The 17,275-nt window shown below is 44.9% G+C and overlaps 1 protein-coding gene across 1 annotated transcript in view; it reads right to left on the reverse strand.

The window, feature by feature from the left end:
• The window catches only part of DZIP1L (DAZ interacting zinc finger protein 1 like), a 44,645-nt gene that overhangs the window by 10,623 nt on the left and 16,747 nt on the right, over positions 1-17,275 (reverse strand). Inside the window, exons 6-11 of the mRNA XM_073232363.1 lie at positions 16,652-16,784; positions 13,623-13,681; positions 12,312-12,437; positions 9,950-9,980; positions 8,770-8,823; positions 5,592-5,725 (exon numbers count right to left, since the gene is read on the reverse strand). Coding sequence (XP_073088464.1) covers positions 5,592-5,725; positions 8,770-8,823; positions 9,950-9,980; positions 12,312-12,437; positions 13,623-13,681; positions 16,652-16,784 — 537 coding nt within the window. The remainder of the gene's footprint in view (positions 1-5,591; positions 5,726-8,769; positions 8,824-9,949; positions 9,981-12,311; positions 12,438-13,622; positions 13,682-16,651; positions 16,785-17,275) is intronic.

Consider the following 17,275-nt stretch of genomic DNA (forward strand, 5'->3'; position numbering starts at 1 on the left):
TGAGAAACAGAGAAAAAAGGACATCTAGGAATGAAAGAGTCATGACATCTGTGTGACCAATCCAAATGAAACAATATTTGCATAATGGGGGTACCAGGAGAAGAGAAAGACAAAGGGATAGAAAGTCTCTTTAAGGAAATAATTGTTAAAAACTTTCCCAATCTGGGAAAGGAAATAGACACTCAGGTCATGGAAGCACAGAGATACTCTAACAAAAGGAACAAAAGGGACAACACCAAGACACATAATAATTAAAATGGCAAAGATCAATGATAAGGAGAGAGTGTTGAAAGCAGCCAATAAAAGAAAAATGATTACTTTAAAAGGAAATCCCATCAGGCTATCAGCTGACTTCTCAGCAGAAACTGTACAGGCCAGAAGGTGATGATATATTTAATGTAATGAAACAGAAGGACCTCCAACCAAGAATCCTCTACCTGGAAAAATTATCATTTAAATTTGAAGCAGGTATTAAACAATTTCCAGACAAACAAAAGTAGAAGAAATTCACCACTACTAAGCCAGCCTTGCAAGGTACGTTAAAGGCACTGCTATAGATGGAAATGTCCCTAAGGCTAAATAGCTTCCACCAGTGAAAATAAACACACAGGGAAAGTAGTAGACCAACAAATTATCAAGCAAGTATGAAATTAAAACAAAACAAAAACAAAATCAACTATACACAAAATTAGTGAAGGGATTCACAAAAAGAGCAGATTATGACATCAAAAATGAAAAAAGTGGAGGAGGAAGAAGGGGGAAAAAGTACATTTATATTTCGCTTCAAATAGAGTGATCAGCAATTTAAAATAGACTATTATATAGTAAGTAAGCTGCCCTTAAACCTTTGGTAACCACAAAACTAAAGCCTACAGAAAACACACACACACACACACACACATATGCAAAATAAATAAACAAATAAATGAGAAATCCAACTACAACACTAAAGAATATCATCAATAACAAGAGAAGAGTATAAGAAAGGAAAAAAGGAAGAAGGAGGAAGGAGCAAAAACTTCCAGAAAACAGTTAATAAAATGGAAATAAGTACATATCTATCAATATCACCTTAAATGTAAATGGGCTGAATGTACCAATCAGAAGACACAGAGTGGAAGAATGAATGAAGAAGCAAGGCCCACCTATATGCTGCTACAAAAGACTCATTTCAGACCCAAAGACATACACAGACTAAAAGTGAAGGGATGGAAAAAGATATTCTATGCAAATAGTAGGAAGAAAAAAGCAGGATTAGCAGTATCTTATATCAGAAAAAAACAGATTTCAAAGAAAAAAAGTAACAAGGGACAAAGAAGGACATTAAATAAAGATAAGGGATCAGTCCAACAAGAGGATATAACCATTATAAATATCTATATACCCAACATAGAAGCACCTAAATATGTAAAATATAAACTAAAAGAATTAAAGGGGGAAATAAATGGTAACACATTCATTCTAGACTTTAACACACCACTCACATCTGTAGACATCAACCAGACAGAAAATAAACAAGGAAGCAGAGGCACTGAACAATACACTAGATCAAACAGACTTGACAGACATCTACAGAACACTCCACCCAAAAGCAGCAGATACACATTTTTCTCAAGTGTAGATGGAACATTCTCTAGAATAGATCACATACCATGCCACAAAATTCAAAAAGATTGAAATTGTATCAAGCAGTTTCTCAAACACAATAGTATAGTAGAAATAAATTACATAAGAAAACAAAAAGCCTACAAACACATAGAGCTAAACAACATGCTTCTAATAATCAATGGGTCAATGAACAAATCAAAACAGAGATCAAGCAATACATGGAGGCAAATGAAAACAAAAACACAACAATGCAATATCTGTGGAGGGCAGCAAAGGCAGTTATAAGAGGAGAGTACATAGCAATACAGGCCTACTGCAAGAAACAAGAACAATCCCAAATAAACAGTCTAAAATCACAATTAAAGAAACTATGAAAAGAGGAACAAATGAAGCCCAAAGTTAGAAGAAGGAGGGACATAATAAAGATCAGAGCAGAAATAAATAATTGAGAAGAATACAATAGAAAAAAATCAATGAAACCAGAAGATGGTTCTTTGAGAAAATAAAATACATAAAACCCTAACCAGACTTATCAAGAAAAAAAGAGTGTATGCACATAACAATTATTAAAGAAAACTATGAAAAATTATACACCAACAAATTGGACAACCTAGAAGACATGGACAACTGCCTAGAAAAATACAACCTGGCAAGACTGACCCAGGAAGAAAGAGAAAATCTGAACAGACCCATTACAGCAATGAAATGGAACTGGTAATCGAAACACTACCTAAGAACAAAACCCCTGGACCAGTTGGCTTCACTGTTGAATTTTATCAAACATTTAGAGAAGACATAATACCCATATTCCTTAAAGTTTTCCAAGTAGAAGAGGACAGAATACTTCCATACTCATTCTGTGAGGCCAGCATCACTCTAATACCAAAACCAGGCAAAAACACCAGAAATACTGAATATTACAGATGTATATCCCTGATGAACATACATGTAAAAACCCTCAACAAAATTAAAAAATACATCAAAGAGATCATCCATCATGATCAAGTAGGATTTATTCCAGGAATGCAAGGATGGTACAATATTAAAAAATCCATCAACATCATACACCACATCAACAAAAGGAAGGACAAAAATCACATGATCATCACAATAGATGCTGAAAAAGCATTTGACAAAATTCAACACTCATTAATGATAAAAACTCTAAGCAAAATGGGTATAGAGGGCAAGTACCTCAAAATAATAAAAGCCATACATGACAAACCCACAGCCAACATCATACTTAATAGCAAAAAGCTGAAAACTTTTCCTCTAAGATTTGGAAAAAGACAAGGATGCCCACTCTCGACTTTTATTCCACATAATACTGGAGGTCCTAACCACAGCAATTGGACAAGACAAAGAGATAAGAGGCATCCCAGTAAAGAAGTTAAACTGTCACTGTTTGCAGATGACATATCATAGAAAACCCTACATAATCCACCCAAAACAACTAGAAGTAATAACTGAATTTAGCAAAGTTGCAGGATACAAAATTCATACACAGAAATCTGGCATTCCTAGATACTAATGATGAACTAGCAGAAAGAACACTCAGGAAAACAACTCCATTTACAATTGCATCGAAGAGGAGAAAATACCTAGGAATAAACCTAACCAAGGAGGTGAAAGACCCATACTCTGAACACTACAAGAAGCTCAGGAGAGAAATTAGACACCAATAAATGAAAATCTATCCCATGCTCATGGATAGGAAGAATTAATATTGTCGAAATGGCCACCCTGCATAAAGCATTCTACAGAGTCAATGCAATCCCTGCCAAGATAACAACAGCATTCTTCAATGAACTAGAACTAATAGTTCTAAAATTTGTATGGAACCACAAGACCCCAAATAGCCAAAGCAATCCTGAGAAAGAAGAACAAAGGTGTGGGGATAACGCTCCCTGATTTCAAGCTCTATTGCGAAGCCACAGGAATCAAGACAATTTGGTGCTGCCACAGGAAAAGACCCATAGATCAATGGAACAGACTAGAGAGCACAGATGAAATCCACACATATGTGGCCAATTAATGTACAATAAAGGAGCCATGGATATACAAGGGGGAAATGACAGCCTTTTGAACAACTGATGTTGGAAAAACTGGACAGCTACATGTAAGAGAATGAAAGTGGATTATTGTCTAACTCCATGCACAAAAGTACACTAAAAATGGACCAAAGACCTGAATGTAAGACATGAAAACATAAAACTCTTAGAAGAAAATGTAGGCAAAAATCTCTTGAATATAATCATGATGAATTTTTTCCTGGACCCATCTCCCTGGGAAAGGGAAACAAAAGCAAAAATGAACAAATGGGACTACATCAAACTAAAAAGCTTCTGTACAGCAGAGGGCACCATCAGTAGAACAAAAAGGCATCCTACTGTGTGGAGAATATATTCATAAATGACTCATCTGATAAGGGGTTAACATCCAAAATATATAAAGAGCTCACATGCCTCAACACCCAAAATGCAATAACCTGATAAAAATAAAAATAATATATAATAAATAAATAAATATGAAATGGGCAGAGGATCTGAACAGACACTTCCCAAAAGAAGAAATTCAGATGTCCAACAGGCAAATGAAAAAACGATCCACATGACTAATATATAAGGGAAATGCAAATTAAAACCACAGTGAGATAACACCTCACACCAGTAAGGATGGCCAACATTCAAAAGACAAACAACAAGAAATGCTGGAGAGGATGCAGAGAAAGTGAAACACTCCTACACTGTTGGAGGGAATGTATATTAGTTCAACCATTGTGGAAAGTAATATGAAGGTGCCTCAAAAAACTAAAAATAGAATACCATTTGATTTGACCCAGTAATTCCACTCCTAGGAATCTACCTGAAAAAACAAGATCCCTGATTCAAGAAGTCATATACACCCCTATGTTTATCACAGCACTATTTACAATAGCCAAGATATGGGTGCAACCTGAGTGTCCCTCAATAGATGAATGGATAAAGATGTGGTATGGTACACATATACAATGGAATGTTATTCAGCCATAAAAAGAAAAGAAATCCTGTCATTTGCAATGACATGGAGGGGCCTAGAGGGTATTATGCTTAGTGAAATAAGCCAGGTGAGGAAAGACAAATACCATATTATTTCACTTATTTGTGGAATATAAAAACAAAGCAAAATGGAATGAACAAGAGAGCAGTAGACTCATAGACAATGAGAAGTGACTAGTTGGGATGGGGTTGGGGTGGGTGCAGGGGTGAGGGGGAGGGGGATAAAGGGCACAATACTTTGCAGTCATAATATAAGATCATCATGGGGAATGTTGAACCACTGTGATGTGTGTCTGAAACCAACAAAAGATTGTATATTAACAACACTTTAATAAAAAAAGTATTTTCAGTGATGTGGTATTTGGCTTCTTTAATAACAAGGTGTGTTTTTATTTAATAATAGCTTTCATAGATGCCTTTAGTAATACTATGCATGCTCTGGTTTACCGTGAGCACGAGGGAACAGTGGCATTCCAATACAAATTTGTACCAGACATGGCTTTCAGTGCCCACCGGACCCACAGCCACCTGCTGATGGAGCATGGCCACGTGTGCCGTGCTACCAATAACGGACATTTAATCTATCCAGGGGACCACCCATCCGAGGCCCCATCCGGAGGCAAGATTAAGCCAATTAAATTTCCTTTGTCAGAAAAAGGGACACATAAGGAAGAATCCAATGTGCAGAGAAAATGGAGAGGTCAGGACACAGGGTGACATCTCAAGAGGCCACTGGCGGAAACAGAGAGGACAGGCCACACTGTCACTGTCAGACGAGGGGAGCAGCTGTGTGGGTTTATATCCCCAGGTACCAGAGGCGCCTCACTTGGAACAAATGAGATGCCTAAGGCCACAATGTAAAGAGCAATTGAACATTAGTTGGTTTAAGAACTCCCCAGGGCTAAGTGGTAGGAGCGGCCCTTAGAACAGCGGCTCTGAACTTACTCTCTTTATCCCCAGGCTTTCCAGTTTCTCTTCCAGGGCGTCCTCCAGGACTGGCCTGAACTGCTTCAGCAAGGTGGGGTTCTGCCTCACAGCTGCCAGCACCTTCTGCAGCCCATCTCGGGAGTCCTCCAGCTCTGCAACAGAGGACAGCCACCACGGTCAGCCTGGACGTCCGAAACCTCCACTCCCAAAGCATCGCCTGCAGCCACCTGGTCCACACTCAGCCTGGGAGCCCAGGACTTGCAGACCCCACCCAAGTGTCCATCCCTGGGTCAGAAGCTGGGGTGTTTCTGTCCCTGGGTACCACTGCCTCAGGCCCCCCACCCACCTTCGGGATTCTCATCCTGTGCCGTCTGGACCTCCAAGATCCGGGCTCAGACCCACCCCAGGTTACCTGGGGTCTTTCAGACTTTCTGACTTGCACTTCAGTCCTGCTCCTGGATTCTAGGCCCAGCCTACCGCTGGCTCCAGCATAATCCCGGCCCCACCCAATGTCCGCACCCCATTGCCATGCCAGGCTCCATCACGTCCAGAGGCTGAAATGGTGGGGCAGGATAGGACAGGTCCCTGCTCCCCTCGGGTTGACTGTGTGGATCGGGATTCTCCCTCAGGCGGTAGCACACCTCAGCAGCTCATGGGTTAAAAACGCATCCTCCCAGCCCCCACCCTCCAGAGAGTCTGATTCCACAGACCTGCAGAAGGGCCAAGGTAATTACATCAGAACCTCTGAGTGTGGGCCCAGGTCTTAATATTTATTTTTAAAACACCCCAGACCTTCTAACATTTTAATTTGCTTAGATGTTTCTGATGGAAGTGAGCCACAGACCATACCTTAGGAAATACCAACCCAGAGGGTAACAAAATAAGCAATTACAACACAACTTGGTAACTGCTGCAAAGGGGCTGTCCAGGCTCAGGGAAGGCCTCCTGGAAGGGATCTCCAGTCCACTGCAGTTACTGCTGGACCAGCTCGTTGATGCACTTATAGACATTTTCTGACAATATGAGAGTAAGCAGGCCAGTGCTGGAAACAGAAGAAAACCCTCAAGGAGCTCACATTTAAGGGTGGTAACCTCAATTCTGGCTGCATATTTGAATCACCTGGGCCCCATCCCAAGGTAATTACATCAGAACCTCTGAGTGTGGGCCCAGGCCTTAATATTTATTTTTAACCCCCCCCAGACCTTCTAACAACCAACCAAACCTGAGAACCAATTATTCTAGAGCAATCATTCTCAACGTGTGGGCCGCAGCATTGCTGCACCTGGTAATGTATTAGGATTGCAGATCCTAAGGTCCCACGCCAATCCTACCCGAAGTTCTGGAGGTAGAGTCCAGCAGCCTGTGTTTTAACAAGCTGCCCCACCAGGTTGATTCTCCACTGAGAGGTCTGCACTGCGGCATGGGCCCCAACCTTGGCTGCATGTTGGAATCAGCTGGGAGTTTTAAATACTGCTGATGCCTGGAGTCTACCTCCTACACATTCTGATTTCAGTAGTGGGGGGACTAGCATGGTCCTCCGGATAGGTACAAGCAACCTGAGTAATTCTTAACATGCACCTGGTTCTAGAGCCACTGGTCCACAGTGGTTCTCAAACTTGAGCAAGAATCGAATGCACTAGAGGATGGGAGAAAACACAGGCTGCGAGGCCCTGCCTCCAGAATTTCTGATTCAGTCTGTGTGGGATGAGGTGGAGAAATTGAATATCTGCATTTTGAACAGTTTTCCAAGTGATGCTGCTCCAACTGGTCTGGGACGAGAAGAGGTGAGCGAGCACGTGAAAAGGCTGAGCCCAGTGTGAGTGCGCGAGACCTCCACCCAGCAGGATAGGCTCCAGGGGCTTGCGCACCCACTCTTTTCAGCCTCCTCCTCACTAGAACTCAGCGCCCCCTGCTGGAGGATTTGGTTCATCCCCTCTGGACAGCAAAGGTCCAGTAACAGGTTGTGTCATGCAAAGACACCTTTCCCCCAAGTTAATGGAACTCTAGTTCTTACTACCATTTCCCAAGTTTAAATGCACTGTGGGAGTGGGAGTAGGAGAGGACTTAAATAAAAATTAGTTCATCCATCCAATGGAATACTGCAAAGCCCTGAAAAAACAGCTTTACATAAAGGAATATGAGATGATTTCCCAAATAAGAAAATAAATACCTACATGCAGTACAGTATGTATGTGCTTGCATTTGGAGAAAAGGAAAAGATTGCATATGCATATGGGCTTATATCTGCACCAAGTATGTCTGGCAAGATAGATGAGAAACCTGTAACAGTGGGTCTCTGGGAAGAACCTAGATAGCCGGGCAGGAGGGAGACCTAGTTCTCACTGTGTGCCCTTTTCCTTGCTTGCCTTTCTTTGGCAAGACCACATATTACCATCTCAAAAGTAAAGGAAAATATTATCTACTCCATGATGGGCTCCTTGGTGACCTGTCCTGGGTGCAGGTGTTGGGTCGCTTTGGAATTGTCAGGTCACAGCCTGGTGGGGGCAGGCGGGCCCTGGTGGGCAGGCATTCTGTGGGCTCCCTCAGAGCTGCCCTGGGAGCTCCTTCTCCCAGACTGTCCCAGGGGGATCCCATGGTCAGGGAGCATGTCTATTTTTTCACTTCCCCGTTGCATCACCTAAAATCAAACGGCTGAGAGCTCTGCAAATCAAAGTCAGTCCCTGCCCAAGTGACTCACCACAGCAGGCACCCAGGGCTCTGCAGGGAGCTCTGGGGGGCCCTGCACAGAGTCAGGCCCCGTGTGATTGTCTTCAGCACACTCACCCCACACAGTACAACAGCAAGGGCTCTCTTAAGCCATGACAGTGTCCTCAACCACTGCTCTGAGCAGTACTGGATGAGAGGTGGCAGTGCAGGCGCAAGGGACTAGCTCTGTATCAGACAGGGCTCCAAATCCTGGGTCTCCCACCTGCTGGCTCTGTGACTATGGGCAAGGCACTGACCCTCTCTGGGCCTGGGTTTCCCCATCAGTGACCCTGCAGACTGCATGTCAGCACCTGTGTGGGACATCTCTGGCACATACAAGGTGCTTAAGAAATATTTATTTCATATCCCTAGTTCCTTTCCCCCAGCTTCAGGGAGCCAGATTCAGTTGAGCAGACATGAACTGAATAATGAATAGAGAAGTAACTCTGTTTTCTGCACTGGATGCCTGGAGAAGAAAATGAGGCCCCACCTTGGTCAGAAGAGTCCTCTTCAGTGGCCACAACCTTTGGGCCCTCGTGGATCCCTGAGGAGAGCAGGAACAGTTAGTGGTGCCCATGCCCTGGAGGCCATCCCTGACTTAGAGAAAAGCGTGGGTCACCATGGAAGGGCCAGCCAGAAAGAGCGAGCCCTCCGCTGTTTCTTCAACAGAGAGTGGCAGCGGGAGCGGCGGTCACAGGCACAGACGCTGGAGGCAGGAACATCAGAGCCGCGTGCGGGCTCTGTCCCGCCCCAACTGTGCCCCATGCAGTGCGTCCCACAGCCTATCTCAGCCTCGGTGCCCTCATCTGGAAAGTGAGGCCAACGACAGGCCCTGCACAGCAAATGGGCCCGCGATGTAATGAGACAGCGAATCAGCAGTGCTTGACAAAGCGCACGGCACACAGCTGCTATTAGAGGCATGCATCCCAGCCCAGCACTCAGGAAGCCTGGGGCCACGGGAACATGCCTCCAGACTGCTTGCAGGGCTGGGAAAGAAATGTCTAGCTTTAAGGCGGGGGACAGAAGAGACCTGTGGCTTGATAGGAAAAGGCAGAAGGGTAGCTAAAGGGACAGGCCAGGGGAGGTGGGATGCAGTGAGAGCACCAGGCCTCATAAGCAGCAGACCAAGGTCTTCCAAGCAGGAGCAGTCCTCTGTGGGTACCTGTCTCCCTTCAGATGCCAGCACCTGCCCTCTGCTGGATGCACACCCACGCATGCACCCACACAGACACCAGACACCCCAGAGGAGGACAGTATGCACTCCCACCAGGCCACGTGCTCATAGATGTGTGGTTCCCACATGCCGGGAGCAATGTAAAGGTTCATGGCCTGAACCACAGGCACAGTGACCTAGAAAGAGCCTGTTCATGAATCTGCTCCATCTATCACAGGTTCCAGGGTCTTCACCCACCCCACCCCACGTCTCCACCACCGTATGGAGAAGAGCAGGCCAGGCAGGACACCCTGCCAGCTGTGGAGAATGCCTGCAGTGCAGACACCATCTGGAGCCCTGTCCGACCCAGAGCAAATGCCTTCTCACCCTCCCTGACCCAGCCAGAGGGCCTGACACCACGTGACCCACCCTCACCCTGTAAATTGATAGGTGTGAGACAGGAGAGAGAAGCCAAACAACAGCCACAATTGTTATAAACCATCACATGCAGGCTTACCCTCCACCTTCCTGAGAGACAGGGTCTGGATCTGCAAAGATGAGGAACAGAGCAGGTTACAGCCAGCAGGGAACTCTGCTCTGAGCACTGGGTCTGCCCAGCTCCGTGAAGAAGGGACAGCGACTGTTCCCATGCCACCTGCTGGGAACTAGAGGGAGCTCAGAGCACACCACCTCAACCCCACAGAGCATCTTTTGCCCCCCAAACAGAAGGGGACGGCACCAAAGTTGAATGGCAGCAACCAGCGTGGCTCTGAGAGTCACCCTTCCATGGTGGGCAGGCAAGAGTAGGGCTTCAGAGGGTGACTGTGACTTGAAGGGCAGGAGAGAATGGGTCAGACACATGGTCAGTACCATTGGTATGAGCGGGGGAAAACAGCCAGGGCAAGGTAGGCTGCCCTCCCTCACTGCAGGCATCTGAGCTGAGCCGCCTGGGGAGGAAGGAAGCTGATGTGGACAGTCCCTGAACTGTCTGCTCAGCCCCCCTTTTCCAGGGAGTGCCCTTCCTCCTCCTTCCACGTAGTTGCACCTGGGGCAGCCACCTGTGACCGTATGATCCCACACACAGCCATAGCTGACTGTCCAGGTCTGGGCACAGAACTCTAGACGGTAACATGCAGAGCCAAGAGCTACTGTCAGCCAGCTGGCGTGGTTTTCCCTGTTTATTTACTTGTTTCCTTCTTGGTTTTGCCACATGGGACAGATATGAAGTGGAAGTTGGTATTCAGAGTAAAAGAAACAGTTGAAGCAGATACAGAGAAAGGAAGAAAGACAGCACAGGAAAACTCCTGACTATGTTCATGTCTCTAGTTCCAGTTTATTCCAAGAATCAACTGTTCCCCTGCCTTGAGCTCTGTGTAGACCCTGTCTATACTTATGACAATTTCCACCTTCTGCTCAAGTTTGAGGTACTTTTTATTACCTACTGATGAATGACTCATCCAAAGTCCGTTTCCAATCCTTTCATCCTTTGCCTACCTCTACTCTAGAAACTGTCAAATGAATTATTCACTTTTAACCTTTCATGCAGCTATAGTTGCCCACATAACACAGCTTTGACCAAAAAAATATAATCAGAAGTCTTGGGAAGGGGCCTTTTCACTAATTTATTCCACTGAATATGGTTGTGATGGTTAGGGCTAAGGCAGCCATCTTGCAACAATGACAGTCAAGCATGAGAACAAAAGTCAACATGCTAAAGATGGTAAAAAGAAAAATGGAATCTGAATTTCCAATGGCATGATTTTGGTGCCAAACTAAGGCCTTCAGCTGTCAGCAACTTTGGTGTTACAATATAAATGGACCCTATTACCTAGTCCACTATGTTTAGCCAATGGGTTCTGAACTGAAACATTTGCAAACAAGAGCTCTGGGTAACAGAAGAAGGAAACCTCCAGACTGGACCTGGTGAATGACTCAGAGAACGCCACATGTTACACCACAGCAGTGAAGAGCTAAGCGTTTGGGGTGGGGAGAAACAGTGAAAAGAAGAGCAGCAGGGCAGTGGGTGAGATACATTGTCTGAGTGACGTGTGGCTGGGAGAACAGAAAAGCACAAACAGCAAGGGGAGCAGAAACAGGAAGACAGAGACAGTGGACAGGGGCAAGTGGACAGTGACAGTGGGTGCTCAACCCAGGGAAGCTGCGTGGAGGGTGGTACCAGATTCACGGCAGGGACCTGAGCCACAGGAGGGGCCCCACCGGCCCAAGGCTCAGAAGGGGGAGAGCTGAGCAAGGCTGGGCACAGAATTATCAACAGCAGGTGAAGAGTCACAGGGGCTCGTTCTAGGAATGGGGGCTTAGCAGAGTAGGTGCCTTTTCATCACACTAGTTTATCTGGCAACCTCATCAGGGGCTGTTAATGTTTGAAAATGCTACTGGTTAAGAAGTTGTGTCTGAGAGCATGGCGAGGAAAGCACAAGCTTTGCACCCCACCTGCCCAGCTGGGGTTGAATGTCAGCCCTGTCACCTAGGGAGTGCCCTGTGGGGACTTGAGCCACCTGACTTCTCTAGCCTGTTCCATCACCTGTCAGAGGAAGATGGGGAGAAGGTGAGGGCAGTGTGAGACTTAAATGAGGTAATAAGCAAAGTCTCAACCAGGTGCTGGCACTTAGAGGGTCTCTGGTGTGAGTGTGGACCCACTAAGAGCCTCTGGGGACAGCAGGCCCATCCCACCACGGAGGTTGGCAGGCTGCAACCTTGTCACTTCACGCCCCTCAAGCCAGAGGACTCTTCTCTGTCCTTAAAGAGCCTGACTAATGAGACTAGAGCCGGTGGGTGCAGAAGAACCTCAGGAGAGCTTCACAGGGAAGAGGCCTAGGCCTAGCGGCACCAGGACCTGGCTAAGGACGGGACAGACCTACCATGTCCTCCTGGGTGGCGATGAGCTGGGCTTGTTCCTGCAGCTGGGCACGGAGGGCATTGGTCTGGTGCTGAGGCTGGGCAGCAGCTTTCCTCTGCTCCTGGAGCCTCTTGTTCTGCTCCTGGAGCTGGTAGGCACAGAAAGGCCTGTCAGTCAAATGTCTGCAGCAACCTCTGTGTGCCCACTGTCTGCAGGGTCTGCACCTACAGGCAAACCCTGGTCAGGGCTTCACCGTAAGGAGGGGAAAGGGTTTCCACACCTGGGCAGCTGGCTTTCTAACAAGACTACCTTCCAGTGTGAGGACATTTCCAAGCTGTGCCTGAGAAGTCAGAACTGAATGCCAGCCCCCAAATCAGGGTAAAGGCTCTCTGTCAAGTGTGGCCACCCACTGAAGGACAGGCAGGTAAGCTGAGGCCATTCAAAAGTCATCAGATAGATGTTTTTAGGAGAAAACAAAAGGTAACGAAAATATGGTTATATATTACCTCTGTTGTAAGACCAGAGAGATAAATGAAACTATTTATTTATATTTACATAAAGAAACTCTAGAAGAATACACAAGAAAACAATAAAAGTGGTCACCTGTGGGGTGGGTATTGGGGACAGGTAGATGGAAACAAGGTGGAAATGCAACTTTATTAGTGTATCTTAATATATTCTGCTTTTGCAACAATATATTTCCCATTTTAAACTGTTTCAAATAAAATAAAACCATCAGATGGGAATTATTGGAATGGGTGGTGTTTATCATGTGCCAGACTCTGACCTAGGCACGTTCATCGCAGCTTCCTGCAGGTGGAACCTGGGGCTCCTGTTAATCAGCTTCCTCCTCCCCTTTCCTCTTCTTCAAGGGCATTTTTACAGGAGCTGTTCTCTCTGCCCTGAGGCCTGCAGCTCTCTGTTCACTAGTCTCATCTGAGCCCTTCCCGTTAGGCTCCCCTGAACTATGGCTGAGGTCCACAGCCACCTGGTTCTCTCCTACGTGGAATTTCAAAGAAAGCCCCACATACCAAAATAACCTGGCAATTTCCCTGAGGTTTACAGCACAACCCTCCGGGAGGGCCTGGAGGGGTCACTGCAGAAGGGACCACAGAGGGAAGGATGGGTTGGGTTCAGAAGAAAAGATCTGGAGGCCCCTACTCCTGGCCAAGGAAGCTGCTGTCTGCACAGTCAACCTTTTCTGTGTGTTGATGGGGGTCAGCAGCCAGGAACAATATTAGCAACAAAATATCTGCCAACCAGTTCAAGGGTTGGGGGGTGAACTATGGAGGTGAAGGATGAGAGGAGGTCATGGGATCCCAAGGACAGCTACCTCTCTGTTCTGAGCTGCGTGCTTCCTCTGCAGGTCCTTCATTTTTCTCTTCCATTCCGCTTCCATGAGTGGTTTATCAAATGGGCCCCCTCTAAGTATTAAAATACAGAATAAAGCCATAAGAATATAAAAGTACTGGCTCATGATTAAGCAGACAGAACAGTGAAAAGAATAGAAAGGCCACACAAAGGTGGAGTGAGGCAGGGTGAATGAAATCTTAAGTCTGGGGAAAGATGGATTATTGACAAATGGTGTTCAAACAAGTAGCTAATAACTGGGGCAAAAAAAAATATGAACTTGGATCTTCATTTCATCTTAAACCAAAATAAAGTCTAGGTGGGTCAAAGATTTAAACTTAAAAAGCAGAAGTGACATCAGCAAGATGGTGGATTAGGAGGTTCTCCACAGAGGAGAATACCCTATGGGAGCCCTGGCATCCGGCTGAGAGTTCCCAGCATCTCGGTGGAGCACATCTGGGAAGAGGCGTGTTGAAGCGATGAAGAACATTTTCTCTTTGCCTGCATCCCCCGCCCCGTGGTGGCACAGCTCAGTGCCAAGAGAGACACTCTCAGCCCACAATTTCTTCCACGGGGTGGGGTGAGAAGGTTAGTGGGAGTGAGTGAGCACCCAACTGCTCCAATGTTGAGGGACATTGCCCAGGAGGTACATTTCCATCTCACCGCACCCAGAACTGAGGGAAGCTGCACAGCTGAAACCATCTGAGACACTGGCACTAGGATCTCAACACCCAGATGCAGGTCTACCAGCTGGCTGGGGGACACCAGACAGTGTGAGAGGTGGAGAGGCACAGGTGCAGAGTATCTGTGTGCAGTCAGAGTTACGCCGGTGTAGCTTAAACCAGACTGCTGCAATTGTAAGATGTACTAGCCACAAAGAAGAAAACCTATAGTAGGCATGCAAAAGGTAAAAGAATCAAAGCATACAACACACAAAAAACATCAAATCACACAGGAAGACAGCAGGAGAAGTAGGAACAAATTAGCTACAAAACAGTCTGAAAACAACACAATGGCAATAGTAATAGTAAGTTCTTACTTTTCAACAAATACTTTAAATTTAAATGGATTAAATTCTCCAGTCAAAAGATGAAGAATGGCTGAATGGATAAAAGCAAAAACAGAAACCAATTTGGTTTTTTGTATGCTGTCTACAAGAGACTCACTTTAACTTTAAGGACATGTGTTGGCTGAAACTGAAAGGATGGAAAAATATATCTTATGCAAATGGAAACCAAAAGAAAACAGAGGTTGGTGTACATAGACAAAATAGACTTTAAGTAAAAAACTGTTACAGGAAATAAAAGTCACTATGTAATGATAAAGGGGTCAATTCATCAAGAGGATATAACAATTTTAAATATATAGGCAGCCAATATCAGAGCCAAATATATAAAGCAAATATGAACAGACCTAAAGGAAGCGATAGCAAAACAATAATAGTAGGAGACTTCAGTGCCCCACTTTGTACAATGGATATATCATTCAGACAGAAAATAAATAAGGAAAAAGCAGACTGAAATATCACTATAGAGCAAAGGGACCAAGCAGACATATACAGAACACTCCATCCAAAAAAAGCAGAATACATTCTTCTAAAGGCCCCAAGGAACATTCTCCAGGATAGATCATGTGTGTGCTCACAAAACAAGTCCTACCAATTTAAGCTTGAAATATATCACATTGATCTTTCCCAACCACAATACTATGTAACTAGAAAACAGTAACATGAGGTAAATAGTATATTCACTAATATGTGGAATTATACAAAACACTCCTGAACAGCTAATAGTTCACAGAGGAAATCAAAAGAGAAACCAAAAACATACCTTGTGACAAACTAAAATGGAAATACAACATACCAAAACTTACAGAATCAGCAAAAGAAGTTCTAAGAGGGATGTTTATAGTGATAAACTTCTACATTAAGAAAAAGAAAGGTCTCAAATAAACAACCTAACTTGACACTTTGAAAAACTAGAAAGTCTCAACCCTAAGTCAGCAAAAAGAAGGGAATAATAAGGATCAGAGTTAAGTACTGTACTGCTAAGAAGATAGATCTTATGTAAGTGTTATTACCACACACACACACACACACACACACACACAAAAGGAGAAAATAATGATAAAGAAGGCAGGAGGATTTGGGAGATGATGGACATGTCTATGGTCTGGTGGTGGTGATGGTTTCAAGGGTGTATACTTATCCCCAAACTCGCTGAGTTATATACATTAAATATATACAGGTTTTTACATGTCAGCCATACCTTAATAAAGTGGAATGAATGAATTAGTGAGGCCATAAAAATACTACAAGAAAATATAGGAATATTTTATTTTAAGATCTCAGAGTGACCATAAGCAAAAGATTGGTAATTTGATAACTTTGAGCATATGAACATTATTAATTTTGCATGAGTAAACCATGGTAAAGTTGAAGGACCAATGTTGTGGAGAAAATAGCTACAACAAGATCAAAAAAGGGTTGGGTTCATTTCCGTAATGACTGTCAACTGCTCTTCATTGCCATGAAATGATCAGTGACACGGACCACGTGTAACTGGAGTGTTTTAAGATTTACCCATTGCTGGCATACCACAGAAATAAGCAGATGCTATAAATGAAGACTTTCTTTGTTCCAGAGATCTGGTTGTTCAATATTTGCCATCACACCAACTAATCAACCCCAAATATCTTCAAATCCAGGGGACTGTCACACTTTCTAAGAGTTGTTTTCAACTGGGTTGGAATCAAAATGATGGCAAGGGTGTCCAATAAGAGACACAGCTCTGTGCACTTTGAAAAAGGTCCCAAGCAAATCTGATCCTGCACACATGTAATCTACCAGCCTCACCTCAGAACCCTTAGAATCCTATTCCATAGTTCCCTGTATTGGCAGAAGTTCTGAAAACTTTGTCTTTCAGCTTCCCACAAACCATAGAACAAAAATGAGAAACTTTGTTGGAAGACATGGTTCTTGGCTGGCTTTAGCAGGAAGCATGAGGCATCAGCTCACCTGTACTTCCATTTTCTCCTTCAGGGCCTGGAGCACCTGGGCCCGCCTGAGTTGCTCCTCAGATTCCTCATCCTGCAGTGACCTGAGGTTGGACTCTCTCACACTGTGGGACTGCAGCACCTGCAGTTTCTGAAAAGGCCAGGAGGTAGTTTGATTTAAACGAAGTTTGAATCTTGATGTTGTCTTGAGCAATGTCAGGAGGGCACAGCTTAGCCCACCTACAACCAACCCCCAGCCTGTCCTCCTTACGTATGTGCACACCTGCAGATACTCACAAGCCCACATGCCCCTCCACTCGGGTTCTCCTGAGCGCTCAGCCCTTGTGCAGGAGAAGCCAGTTCCCATGTGATAACAGAATTCAAGAGTATGATTTCAATTGCATGGAATTCTGCTGTCCTCAAAACCCAGAGCTCGCCTGACAGCTGCCCCATTTCTTCCTCAGTCTCAAAAGGGTGAAGAGAATCAGGCTGTCAGAGTGTTTGGGAGGGTCCCAGGCACCCCAGACCATTCCTCCTGAGGACTCCTTCCCCTCCTCCCACAAAAAAGTCCTAGCTGTCACCAAGAGCGCCTGGCTTTGCACAGCTTGGAGTCGGGACACCTATGCCAAGTGATTCCTGGGG

This window comes from Manis javanica, chromosome 3 (genome assembly GCF_040802235.1).
Source record: "Manis javanica isolate MJ-LG chromosome 3, MJ_LKY, whole genome shotgun sequence".
Classification (NCBI taxonomy): domain Eukaryota; kingdom Metazoa; phylum Chordata; class Mammalia; order Pholidota; family Manidae; genus Manis; species Manis javanica.